At 45.7% G+C, this 14441-nt stretch overlaps 1 protein-coding gene across 1 annotated transcript in view; it reads right to left on the bottom strand.

The window, feature by feature from the left end:
• Nucleotides 1–14241, bottom strand: part of TRAF1 (TNF receptor associated factor 1) — a 40936-nt gene extending 26695 nt beyond the window's left edge. The window contains exons 1-4 of the mRNA XM_063935986.1: nucleotides 13501–14241; nucleotides 10295–10379; nucleotides 5819–5917; nucleotides 3969–4130 (exon numbers count right to left, since the gene is read on the bottom strand). Coding sequence (XP_063792056.1) covers nucleotides 3969–4130; nucleotides 5819–5917; nucleotides 10295–10379; nucleotides 13501–13694 — 540 coding nt within the window. The 5' untranslated portion in view covers nucleotides 13695–14241. The remainder of the gene's footprint in view (nucleotides 1–3968; nucleotides 4131–5818; nucleotides 5918–10294; nucleotides 10380–13500) is intronic.
• Between the last annotated feature and the right edge of the window lie 200 nt (nucleotides 14242–14441).

Below are 14441 nucleotides of genomic sequence, written 5' to 3'. Positions count from 1 at the left end.
CGTCTTCAGAAGTGACTTCTGAAGACGGTTATATTAAAACCGAAACGTTAAGACACAATCCTTGAGTCAGCTCGAGTTCTGAAGACGGTTATATTAAAACCGAAACGTTAAGACACAATCCTTGAGTCAGCTCGAGTTTTGTTTTACGAGAAGTCCGAGAGTGCCGCCTATTTCCTTTCCATATGCTTGTCCTTGTTTGGAAGGCACCCGGCAAGTTGATTGACGTTTCCAGCAGGAGTGCCGAATATCTACTCTTTCTATATATATATGTATATATATATATACACACACACACACACACACACACACACACACACTAGTTTTACGAACCCAGCATATACTGGGTCACCTCAGTCCCCACCCCCGTGATTGGCTCCGCCCAGTTCTGGAAACCCCCCCATGCAAATCCTGCGTTTGCCACTGAGTATATAAGAGTATACAGCCATGGCTGCGTTGTTCTCATCCAAGTTGTATTAGTGCTTGTCATGACAATAAAGCCAATTTAAAAAAAAATTTTTTAAACATATGTCCGCTAGTATCACATGGGGGGTCATTCCGAGTTGATCGCTCGCTGACGTTTTTCGCAGCGCAGCGAACAGGTTACTACTGCGCATGCGTATGCACCGCAAGGCGCAGGCGCGTCGTACGGGTTCAAAGCGGATCGTTGCTAAGCGATGGATTTAACAAAGAATCCATTCACACAGCCGATCGCAAGGAGATTGACAGGAAGAGGGCGTTTGTGGGTGTCAACTGACTGTTTTCTGGGAGTGTTTGGAAAAACGCAGGCGTGTCCAAGCGTTTGCAGGGCGGGTGTCTGACGTCAATTCCGGGACCAAAAAGACTGAAGTGATCGCAGCGGCTGAGTTAGTCCAGAGCTACTCAGAAACTGCACAAAACTTTTTCACCCCGCTGGGCTGCACATGCAATCGCACACTTGCAAAGCGAAAATACACTCCCCTGTGGGCGACGACTATCTGATCGCAGCGCTGCAAAAAATAGCTAGCGAGCGATCAACTCGGAATGAGGGCCTTTATTAGGTCTGTCAATCAGAGAGAAGTACTTAGAGCTTTCCTCCAGAAGTCTCAGGAGTTAATGGATTGCTAATTACTCTCACAAGAACTCACTTTAGTTTTAGGACGTCACATTAAGTTCACAGTTAGTAGACATTTACTCCCCCACATTGGCTTCTACACTGCCCCCTGTATGCCGCCCTAGGGAAAATGCTTATATACCCTGTGGATAAATTAGCATTTTTCAGCTCTGGAGATCAAATCATTGAAACTGTCTATAGATTGTAAGCTTGCGAGCAGGGCCCTCCTGCCTCTATTGCTGTCTGTTATTACCCAGTTTTGTTTTATCACTGTTGTTTCCATTTGTAAAGCGCAACGCAATTTGCTGCGCTATGGGGGTAATTCCAAGTTGATCGCAGCAGGAATTTTGTTAGCAAATGGGCAAAACCATGTGCACTGCAGGGAGGGCAGGTGTAACATGTGCAGAGAGAGTTAGATTTGGGTGGGGTGAGTTCAATCTGCAATCTAATTTGCAGTGTAAAAATAAAGCAGCCAGTATTTACCCTGCACAGAAACAAAATGACCCACCCAAATCTAACTCTTTCTGCACATGTTATATCTGTCCCCCCTGCAGTGCACATGGTTTTGCCCATTTGCTAACAAAAATCCTGCTGCGATCAACTTGGAATTACCCCCGTAGTATCTAAGTTCCATATCAACAAACCCATTGTGGTACCGACCTTTCAGAAACCTGGTCTTTTACTATGTAAGGAGGCACAGGAAATGGGATGTAATGTAACAATAAAAAGACATAAATGACTTACACAAGTGCAGAAACTCATAAACAAAAAAAGATATATGACACTTACACAATATAATCCTTATGCTGGGAACAAGGCACAACATAGCAATGGACAGTTTATTTATTTAGTAACAGTTTCTTATATAGGGGGTAATTCCAAGTTGATTGCAGCAGGATTTTTTTTAGCAAATGGGCAAAACCATGTGCACTGCAGGGGAGGCAGATATAACACGTGCATAGAGAGTTAGATTTGGGAGGGTTATTTTGTTTCTGTGCAGGGTAAATACTGGTTGCTTTATTTTTACACTGCAAATTAGATTGCAGATTGAACACACCCCACCCAAATCTAACTCTCTCTGCACATGTTACGTCTGCCTCCCCTGCAGTGCACATGGTTTTGCCCATTTGCTAACAAAAATCCTGCTGCAATCAACTTGGAATTACCCCCTATATAAGAAACTGTTACTAAATAAATAAACTGTCCATTGCTATTTTGTGCCTTGTTCCCAGCATAAGGATTATATTGTGTGTCATATATCTTTTTTTGTTTATGAGTTGCTGCACTTGTGTAAGTCATTTATGTCTTTTTATTGTTACATTACATCCCATTTCCTGTGCCTCCTTATATTAAGTTTTACCCTTGTTACTCTACCTACTGACCTATAATGAACAGAACTAGCACTTGACCATGCAAACCTTGTAATAGAACCTAATTCAAGGTTGATTGCAAAACAACATTTTCCTCTAATGGGCAAAATCATGCTGCACTGCAGGTGGGGCAGATGTAACATGTGCAGAGAGAGTTAGATTTGGGTGGGTTATATTGTTTCTGTGCAGGGTAAATACTGGCTGCTTTATTTCTACACTGCAATTTAGATTTCAGTTTGAACACACCCCACCCAAATCTAACTCTCTCTGCACATGTTACATCCGCCCCACCTGCACTGCACATGGTTTTGCCCATTAGAGGAAAATGTTGTTTTGTAATCAACCTTGAATTAGGCCCATAGGCCTGACTGTAATGATAAGGTTGGTTGTGTTACCCCTGTCCGTGCTAGTGAGCAAATGAGAAGATATCACAGAGAACCCCTTTATTGCAATGCGCTCTGTGCGCGAGGGTATGGGTCGCAGGGTCGACACACCATAGGTCGACAGTCATTAGGTCGACCACTATTGGTCGACACGCATTAGGTCGACAGGGTCACTCGGTCGACGCGGTCATTGGGTCGACATGTACTGGGTCGACAGCTCAAAAGGTCGACATGATGGTTTTTTCCCTTTTTTTGGTGTCGTTTTCTTCGTAAAGTGACCGGGAATCTCAATTAGTGCACCGTGTTCGCTCGCCATGCTTCGGGCAAGGTGCCTCGATCCACTACCGCTGCGCTCGCCACAGGTTACCGCTCCCAATTGTAGTCCACGTGGATCGTAAAGTATGAAAAAGTGACAAAATTTAATTTAAAAAAAACTCATGTCGACCTTTTGAACTGTTGACCTAGTGACCCTGTCGACCTAGTGACCCTGTCAACCAATAGTGGTCGACGTAATGACTGTTGATCTAAGTGCTGTCGACCTAATGACCGTATCCCGTGTGTGATATTAGCGCATTGCAGGATGCAATTACATTGGCGTTATGTATTATTTTACACCCGCGGAAATAGCGGTTTCCAAAGGAGCCCGTGCGTGCCTGCTCTGTGCTGGAGAGCTGCCAGGGCTTCGCATTAATAATAATAATAATAATAATAATTTTATTTATATAGCGCTCTTTCTCCAATAGGACTCAAGGCGCTTATTACGGGAGTTGGTAAATCCTGCAGCATCGCACTCCCCATAGAAAGCTATGGGGATTGCGGCTGCCTGTGGGAATGGAGGGATCTCCGATACCTGCTGCGGTCCCTCAGTAATACATTGGGGTGTTAATAAATATTTGCGTTTAACCCTGGAAAAGGGGTGTTTCGGGGGATTACGCCACAAATATTCAATGACACATGGACCACAGAGTGTACTGAGTGTGCGTTTGTATGCAGTGTGTGCGATGTGCACTAAAATACTTCTGTTTGCGATTACTAATGAAACCTGACGCATAGTTATACATCTACACAACAATCTGTTATATGTGGTTGTATCTGTTTCATATAAAGATCTAATTGGGCTCTTACCGGATATTCACTGCCGGAGACCCTCTGGAAGCATCTCGGACACATTGTTGTATAATTAGTACACTCCCCTTCCAGGTGGTCGGCCAGATGTCTGCGCAGAACCGTTTGGCCGCAGCCGGTGTGGCACAGTATTGGGGCATAGTCGCAGAGGCTTTGGTGATCCTGGAGAATTAGGGGAAGGAGGTTATTAGTTTGTTCTTAGGATTCTATTACCTTTAATATTGGTTTTTTAACCTGCAGATGAGTCCACATTTATCTTGACATGTTTGCTGCGCCTAGGCACACCATGGTATATTAACATAAGCCCTTCATCTATTGTTCTCAGCTGCAACACAATACAGAGGACATTACATCAGTGGATTAAGTCATGATTGACCTGGCTCAGGTAGTCCTATTAAAGGCCAAGATAAACATGGACCCATCTGTAATAATATGTATTGCTGTCTGTCTGTTTTTATTTGTTACACTATTATACCAGTATATCATAGATTGTGCCACCTGTATTGCCAGGTGCCGTATCGCTAGCCCCAAGAAGTTGGGAACCCGTTGCCAAAAGGCACATGGTTTAGTGGTATAGCAATGGGGAGGTTTGGTTGGGGGCATTTGTCTCTGGGTGTGCCATATAGGCCAGACTTGTAGGTGGCACAGTCGCCCATAAGTCAGAGTAGAGGAGGATTTAATGCCCCTCACTATCATGGGGGCCACAAGGCTTCCTGCCCTCCTCTGATCTCCATCTAGCATGTGTGCGTAACTCACACTACTGTCATACAATCAGGACAGGCATGTAAGTGTGTGGGCACCGTCTTGTGCTTGTGATACCATGCAATGGCATGTAACCATTGGCATCATGAATCTGGCCAGGGCCGCCACCAGGGGGAGACTGCAAGGACTGTAGTCCCGGGCCCAGACAGCGAAGGGGCCTGGGTGGTAGCATTGTGGATCGACGTCAGGCACTGGAGCTGATTATAGCTATATACTAGGTACTTGATATATGGGACTGAGTAGTAGTTTGGGTTGAGGGGTAGGTACTAGATGTTTGGGACAGTCCCGGGCCCCACAATTTCTGATGGCAGCCGCTGTGTAACCTCACTGCTCCACTGCAGTCATAAGCTTCATTCCGAGTTCATTGCCCATTTTGAGGACATACTAAGGTCCGATGTGACCAGTAATGCATGTGGCTTGGTGTTATGTTTCCAACTCAGGAAAATCCCGTGGACATTCCGAGTAAATGTGACCAGTCCACACTGCGCCCTCTCTTCATTTACCATTGGTGTAAAGTTTATGTAAATAATTGTTACACGATAGATAAATGTACTGAGGCCACGCTCGGGCAGAGGATCTCAATGGTAATAAAAAGAACACAGCCTAAAAAACTGTTATTAAAGGAAATGCTCTGAGTTACATTTCCAGATATTATACAATAAAGATTACACCTGAAAAATGGCAGAATTTGTACCAGAGTGTAATGAGCATATTCATGAGAATGTGACCTCAATGAGGCACGAGGCACTTTGTGTGAACAAATCCTCTGTAATGTTACGGCTTTACAATGAATTGATGGACTGCGTGATCTTATATATCGTTTCTGCTCAGAAGAACACGGAATCCGCCGCGTTTCAGCGGTAGGTGTACGCCAGGCATGTCCAAACTGCGGCCCTGGCTCCAGCTGTTGTGAAACTACATATCCCAGCATGCCCTGACACAGTTTTGCTGTCAGAGAATGCTAAAGCTGTGTCAGGGCATGCTGGGATGTGTAGTTTCTCAACACCTGAAGGGCCGCAGTTTGGACATGCCTGGTGTACGCTAATAATTCCCTTACAGGTGTGATGGAGCAGAAGAGATTAACTTACATCATAGTCTTTGAGGAGTCCGGCCCAGCAGCACCCCGCTGTCATACAATGGACCTTTAATTCTGAGATTTCCTTATTAATAGCAGCATCACTGAAGGCCTAAAACAGAATCCGCAGATAGAGATCACATTACAGTAATGACCAGAGGGGACTTTCTGCAACACAAAACTGAAACACTTTAATTACCGGTCAGTTTCAGCATGCAGTCAGAAGGAAAGCACCAGCCAATCAGCTCACAACTGTCACGTTACACGCTGTGTTTGCAAATGACAGTTAGGAGCTGATTGGTTAGTATTTTATTGACAAATCTCCCCTCATAATTAGGGAAGTCATCATATATTAAATAAGTAGGTAACTAAATCAATTCTCTTATGGAGCAATATTATCTTATTGATTCACCAAATTGCTGGGAAACCACTAAGAAACGGAGGCTTTGCAAGACCGGCGCTTAGTAAATTTAGCCCAACCTGTCATGATGTTACCCCTCAGCATCTATATTCTCCTTCTGGGCACTTCTACAAATTGATAAGAAGATTCGCTTCTTATCCGTGGAGCTACAAGGCCTGCGCCATACACAAAGCCGCCTGTGGCGCAGTTGCGTTTGCCGCAAGACAGAATATAGCGATACTACTGCGCCAATCAGTCATTTATCATTCCATAAATCCTGTTTCTCAGGGAAACCTCCCAGCAGCCACATAAGGAGCTTCCCCTGTAATAATAACCAGGGGAATAGCTGCTTCCTAAATGTAACATTTCCCAACTTTTATTCACATTTTTTCTTCTTCCTTTTCTTTGCTAATGGAAGAGGACATGATTTTATGTGCGGTGTGTCAGCAACGAGCACCCAGGGAGGTGGGCCACAGCCCTGCACAAGCCACAACAGGAACGACCTGTGATGCGTAGTCGTATGTCTAGATGTGCTTTTTTCCCAGACTCTCCTGTTTATTCCGCCAGGAAATAATATTATTATTAGAAGATAAATGATCTGCACATAGCGAGTCTTGTCCTGAGACGCACACAGCTCCGCATGTGGCCGCATCTGGGGCTTAATTCAGAACTGATCGCTAGCAGGCGATTTTTGCTCTGCTGCGATCAGATAGTCGCCGCCCATAGGGGAGGGTATTTTAGCTGTGCAAGTGTGCGATCGCATGTGTAGCAGAGCTGTACGAACAGCTCTTGTTCAGTCACCGCACAGCCCAGGACTTACTCAGCCGCTGCGATCACTTTAGCCTGTCTGGAAACGGAACTGGCATCAGACACCCGCCATGCTTAGGCACGCCTGCGTTTTTCCAACCACTCCCTGAAAACGGTCAGCTGCCACACACAAACGCCTTCTTCCTGCCAATCTCCTTGCGATCACCTGTGCGAATGGATTCTTGGCACAAACCTATTACTGAGCGGCGATCCGCTTTGTACCTGTGTGATGCACCTGTGCATTGCGGTGCATACGCTTGCGCAGTTTAGAACTGATCATAGGCTGTATGAAAATGCAGCCTAGCAATCAGGTCTGAATTAGGTCCATAGCCAATTTTAGCCTACCGCACACATAGCCAGATTAAGAGGGGGGTGCAGAGGATATCTGCCCCATCGCGCCCCCCCTCCTCCCATCAGGGGACCCCCCGGCCGAAGAATACCGACATCACTAGCTCTCCCTCTTTTGCAGCAGCAGAACCATGTCATTCCGAGCCGCGACCTGGGTTAACCCAGAAATAATCCCGTAGGCAGAAACCAGTAAGTCAGCAACTATGGGTAGATCTCGACAGAGCCGGCCCTAACCAATATGATGCCCTAGGCAAGATTTTGGCTGGTGCCCCCTAGCACCACAGCTGGTTCCGCCTCTGACCTTGCACCTCTTTCCCAGCACCATCACCCCTCATCCATAGAAGTCCTTATTTTGGTGTTTGTATCCCCTATATTTTAAATAGGAACAGTTCGCACATTTGGCGCACAGCCCAAAAAGGGGTGTGATTTTGATGGCAAGGGGCATGGCCACACAATAGTAACCCCAATTCCAATTACGCCACACAGTACTGCAACTTTATTCACATTTTATCATGCAATAGTGTCCATAATTCATATTACATCCCACAGTAGTATCACTTTACCTTATAAACGTTACTCCTCACAGTAGAGCCCCTTATTCACATTACATCACACTGAATTGCTCATTATTCACATTACACCACACCCTATTGCTCTTTATTCACATTAGATGAAACAGTAGTGCCCTTTCTATATGCAACGCCACATAGTAGAGCACCTTGTACACATAATGCCACACATTAGTAATGCATTTATACACATAATTCCACACAGTAATGCCCCTTACACATATGAGACACATTATTAATGTCCTTATAAACATAATGCGCCTTAAACATTATGACAACCTTTATTAATGCCCTTTTACACATAATGTCCCTTACACATATGCCGCACATTATTAATGCCCTTATACACATAATGACATGTATAGTGCCCTTATACACATTTGCTGCACATTATTAGTGCCCCTATACACATAATGACACACATACAGTAGTACCCTGTTACACATATGCCGCACATTATTAATGCCCTTATACACGTAATGACATGTATAGTGCCCCCTACACATTTGCTGCACATTTTTAGTGCCCCTATACACATAATGACACACATACAGTAGTACCCTGTTACACATATGCCACACATTAGTAATGCCCTTATACACATAATGACACACATAGTGCCCCTTATACATATGTTGCACATTATTAATGCATTTTTACATGACACACATAATGCTCCTTACACATATTCTGAACACTACTGCACAACCAACCCACTCACATGCACACAGCACTCACACTGCCACTAACACTGTGACCTCTGCCTCTGCTTGGATACAGATGGATCCTCACAAATCTTGCATCAATGCTAACGTCGGGCACCTTTTTTTATGAAAATGCATCTTATTTGCATTGCTATGTGGCTAGGATGCACAAGCAGCTTCTGCTGATTAAAATGATATGCTGCATGCCTATATACTGTGTGAGACTGTGGCTGTATCTGCATATGAAATGCTACACACAGAATATAGGCATGCCACATATCATTTTAATCAGCAGAAGCTGCTGATGCCCCTAGGCATATCAAATGCCCTAGGCAATTGCCTAGTTTGCCTATAGCTATGGCCGGCTCTGGATCTCGATGTAAGTACCAATAACTGCTGCAGCTGCCAGCGGAAGAGCAGCGGGTGTCACTGTGCGTACCCTAGAAGATATGCGCAGAGCCGGCCTTAGCTATAGGCAGGCTAGGCATTTGCCTAGGGCATTCAAGCATGTCTAGGGGCATCCAAGCATGTCCCTGCAGTATCTCATGCTGAGAGGAACAGTCCGCAAACTAACTGTTACTTTCCAAATGTATTCAATCAGTACTTGTATACACTACTGTTTACATTTGTAAAAAAAAATGCACACTGTGCCTTAAACTTCCTCTGATATGCTTGAATGCCCCTGACTTGTGAGACCTCAGACAGACAGCAGAAGCCAAGTAAATGCAATTCCTGGACCTGTGACATTTTTACTGACTATATAAGGTTATTATTACTGGATGGCTTCTTATGATAACACGTGTATTTTGGAAGACTGCTTCACAGAAACCTGACATCACCTATACTGCTTGTGCACATGGGGGAGGGGGACCCTGCCATCCTGTGTGTGTCCCTTATCCCTGTGCAAACCCCAGGTGTCTGCAGGGACATAACATGGGCAGTGTTCTCCCCACACTTTATTTCCTAGTCAGTCCATACCGTAAAATTCCCCTGCCATCTAGCACTGTAACGTGGTCAGTAAGTTGCGTTGTGCTATTTCTATATGAAACATCAGTGCAGCGTGACTTTTGGACACATCAGACTGGAGGGCAGAGCACTTAGCTCCCACAGTATAAAGTAAAGTGCATGCAGTTAACGGGAGTAACAGACACCAGCAAACACACTGAATAGTGAAGAGAATGGACAGTTTCTACATGTTTGATACTGATCTTTTTGTATAACCAGCAAGTGTGGCAGTATCTGTGGCAGTATATGTGTATTATGGGCATTACTAATGTGGGGCATATGTGTAAGGTGCATTACTGTGTGGCATTATGTGTATTATGGGCATTACTAATGTGGGGCATATGTGTAAGGTTCCTTTACTGTGTGGAATTATATGTATTATGGTCATTACTGAGTGGCATTGTGCAGAGTTGAACTGGCCCACAGGGTAACCCCCCGGTGGGCCCCACTACCTGAGCGTTGCAGGTACAGATGCAGAACTAGCGGCGGAGCTAGGGGGCACCAGACAAAATTTTGCCTAGGGCATCATATTGGCTAGGGCCGGCTCTGGATATGCGTATAGCTGCATTAACCGTCCGTTAGCAAAATATCAGCGTTCCAAATGCAGCCACCTAAAGCGCCGTGTGAATGGGCAGATAGAGAACGGAACAACCTACCCGGTCTTCGGATAAATAGCTGTCTTCCGTCAGAGAATGGGGGTCTTCTTCTCTACACCTCGGACAGATGGGTCTTTTGTGATTCCTGCCACAGGACAGAGATTTATCTTTATTAGGATACTTATTACTCCTTTACCTTTAGCAGATTGTCCTGTAGATAATTGAATTGAAGGATTATAAAATATGCCCTGGACATCTCTGTACTTGGAGTAACATGAGTGAATGAGTGAACATAACTACGGTATATAGACAATAACGGCTATTACTAGGTGACTATACGGAACTGTGCCCACTAGTGACTATTCAGTACTGAGCCCACTAGTGACTATTCAGTACTGAGCCCACTAGTGACTATTCAGTACTGAGCCCACTAGTGTCTATTCAGGACTGTGCCCACTAGTGACCATTCAGTTCTGTGGCCACCAGGGACTATTCAGGACTGTGCCCACTAGTGACTATTCAGGACTGTGGCCACCAGTGACTATTCAGTTCTGTGCCCACTAGTGACTATTCAGGACTGTGCCCACTAGCGACTATTCAGGACTGTGTCCACATGTGACCATTCAGTTCTGTGCCCACTTGTGACCATACAGTTCTGTACCCACTTGTGACCATTCAGGACTGTGCCCACTAGTGACTATTCAGTACTGTGCCCACTAGTGACTATTCAGGACTGTACCCACTAGTGACTATTCAGTTCTGTGCCCACTTGTGACTATTCAGGACTGTGCCCACTTGTGACTATTCAGGACTGTGCCCATTAGTGACCACTCAGTTCTGTGCCTGCTAGTGACTATTCAGGACTGTGCCCACTAGTGACTATTCAGTTCTGTGCCCACTTGTGACCATTAAGCACTGTGCCCACTAATGACTATTCAGTACTGTGCCCATTAATGACTATACAGTACTGTGCCCACTAGTGACTCTTCAGTACTGTGCCCACTAGTGACTATTCAGTACTGTGCCCACTAATGACTATTCAGGACTGTGCCCACTAGTGACTATTCAGTACTGTGCCCACTAGTGACTATTCAGTACTGTGCCCACTTGTGACCATTCAGGACTGTGCCCACTAGTGACTATTCAGTACTGTGCCCACTAGTGACTATTCAGTACTGTGCCCACTTGTGACCATTCAGGACTGTGCCCACTAGTGACTATTCAGTACTGAGCCCACTAGTGACCATTCAGTTCTGTGCTCACTTGTGACTATTCAGGACTGTTCCCACTAGTGACTATTCAGTACTGTGCCCACTAGTTACTATTCAGTTCTGTGCCCACTTGTGACCATTCAGGACTGTGCCCATTAGTGACCATTCAGATCTGTGCCCACTTGTGACCATTCAGGACTGTGCCCATTAGTGGCCATTCAGTTCTGTGCCCACTTGTGACCATTCAGAACTGTGCCCATTAGTGACCATTCAGTTATGTGCCCACTTGTGACCATTCAAGACTGTGCCCACTAGTGACTATTCAGGAGTGTTTCCACTAGTGACTACTCAGAACTGAGCCCACTAATGACTATTCAGGACTGTGCCCACTTGTGACTATTCAGGACTGTGCCCACTAGTGACTATTCAGTACTGTGCCCACTAATGACTATTCAGGACCGTGCCCACTAATGACTATTCAGTACTGTGCCCACTAGTGACTATAGAGTACTGTGCCCACTATTGGCCATTCAGTTCTGTGCCTGCTAGTGACTATTCAGGACTGTGCCCACTAGTGACTATTCAGTACTGTGCCCACTAATGACTATTCAAAACTGTGCCCACTAGTGACTATTCAGGACTGTGCCCACTAGTGACTATTCAGTACTTTGCCCACTAATGACTATTCAAAACTGTGCCCACTAGTGACTATTCAGGACTGTGCCCACTAATGACTATTCAGTTATGTGCCCACTTGTGACCATTCAGGACTGTGCCCACTATTGACTATTCAGGACTGTTCCCACTAGTGACTACTCAGAACTGAGCCCATTAGTGACCATTCAGTTCTGTGCCCACTAGTGATGATTCAGTACTGTGCCCACTAATGACTATTCAGTACTGTGCCCACTAATGACTATTCAGTACTGAGCCCACTAGTGACTATTCAGTACAGTGCCCACTAGTGACAAATCTGAACTGTGCCCACTAGTGACTATTCAGGACTGTGCCCACTAGTGACTATTCAGGACTGTGTCCACTAGTGACTATTCAGTTCTGTGCCCACTTGTGACTATTCAGTTCTGTGCCCACTAGTGACTATTCAGGACTGTGCCCACCAGTGACTATTCAGTTCTGTGCCCACTAGTGACTACTCAGTTCTGTGACCACTTGTGACTATTCAGTTCTGTGCTCACTTGTGACTATTCAGTTCTGTGCCCACTTGTGACTATTCAGGACTGTGCCTGCTAGTGACTATTCAGTTCTGTGCCCACTTGTGACTATTCAGTACTGTGCCCACTAGTGACTGTTCAGTTCTGTGCCCACTTGTGACCATTCAGGACTGTGCCCATTAGTGACTATTCAGATCTGTGCCCACTTGTGACCATTCAGGACTGTGCCCATTAGTGACCATTCAGTTATGTGCCCACTTGTGACCATTCAGGACTGTTCCCACTAGTGACTACTCAGAACTGAGCCCACTAATGACTATTCAGGACTGTGCCCACTTGTGACTATTCAGGACTGTGCCCACTAGTGACTATTCAGTACTGTGCCCACTAATGACTATTCAGTACTGTGCCCACTAGTGACTATTCAGTACTGTGCCCACTATTGGCCATTCAGTTCTGTGCCTGCTAGTGACTATTCAGGACTGTGCCCACTAGTGACTATTCAGTACTATGCCCACTAATGACTATTCAGTACTGTGCCCACTAGTGACTATTCAGTACTGTGCCCACTAGTGACTATTCAGTACTGTGCCCACTATTGGCCATTCAGTTCTGTGCCTGCTAGTGACTATTCAGGACTGTGCCCACTAGTGACTATTCAGTACTATGCCCACTAATGACTATTCAAAACTGTGCCCACTAGTGACTATTCAGTTCTGTACCTGCTAGTGAGAATCCTGGATTAAATCTCTAGTATATGAATTACCTGACTATTGTATTTAAGAATAATCTGCTGTGTGAAGAATATCAGATGGTCTATGATCCGCTGTGTTAGTCTCTGACCTGCCTATGCAGAATGGGACAGATGGGCCGGAATACTGACCTCACCATCCAGGACAGGCATGGCGAGCAGTATCTGTGACCGCACACCGTCTGTAGCGCCCTCTTCAGAACATTGTTACAGTTGCAGCAGAGATACTTATTCCCGGGAACGTCCTGACAGATGCTGGTAGGATAGCCAGACACAAACTCATTCTCATCAGGCGTGGAGCACGGGCCACTCTTCAGCTTGGCCATGACACAGGTCCCGGGGGGCTGGTGCACTGTCCTCCTGAGGTGCTTCTGGTGCAGTCTTCAACTCTGAGTGATACCAAAGCTTTGCTCTGTACAGTCCCTCTGCTGTTCTGTACAGCCTCCCTGCTCTGTACAGTCCCTCTGCTCTGTACAGTTCCTCTGCTCTGTACAGTCCCTCTGCTCTGTACAGTCCCTTTGCTGCTCTGTGCAGTCCCTCTTCTCTGTACAGTCCCTTTGCTGCTCTGTGCAGTCCCTCTGCTCTGTACAGTCCCTCTGCTCTGTACAGTCCCTCTGCTCTGTACAGTCCCTTTGCTGCTCTGTGCAGTCCCTCTTCTCTGTACAGTCCCTCTGCTGCTCTGTGCAGTCCGTCTGCTGCTCTGTACAGACACTCTGCTGCTCTGTACAGTCCCTCTGCTATTCTGTACAGGCACTCTGCTCCTCTGTGCAAGTCCTCTGCTGTTCTGTACAGTCCCCACAGTCGTGTTCTGTCTTTAATGAGTGAGAACTAGTTGCGAAATTCCCCTGATTACTCCACGCACTGACAAATGGTGATTCCCCAGCATGTGTGACAGTAATATGTCTGTGTGGAGAACCGGTCGCACAGCACTAGGGGCAGGATATCCGTACAGCTGCAGTAACCATGTCCTGGCTCACACACTCACAAAGTTATTGGTAAAGATATTTTTTCTCACATGTTAAGGTTTCATTTGTGACCATGTTTAGTATATACACAGGAACCTATTTATCAAC

Source organism: Pseudophryne corroboree, chromosome 8, assembly GCF_028390025.1.
Source record: "Pseudophryne corroboree isolate aPseCor3 chromosome 8, aPseCor3.hap2, whole genome shotgun sequence".
NCBI classification, from domain to species: domain Eukaryota; kingdom Metazoa; phylum Chordata; class Amphibia; order Anura; family Myobatrachidae; genus Pseudophryne; species Pseudophryne corroboree.
The sequence above is the reverse complement of the archived record's forward strand: the minus strand, read 5'-3'. Positions and strand labels throughout refer to the sequence as shown.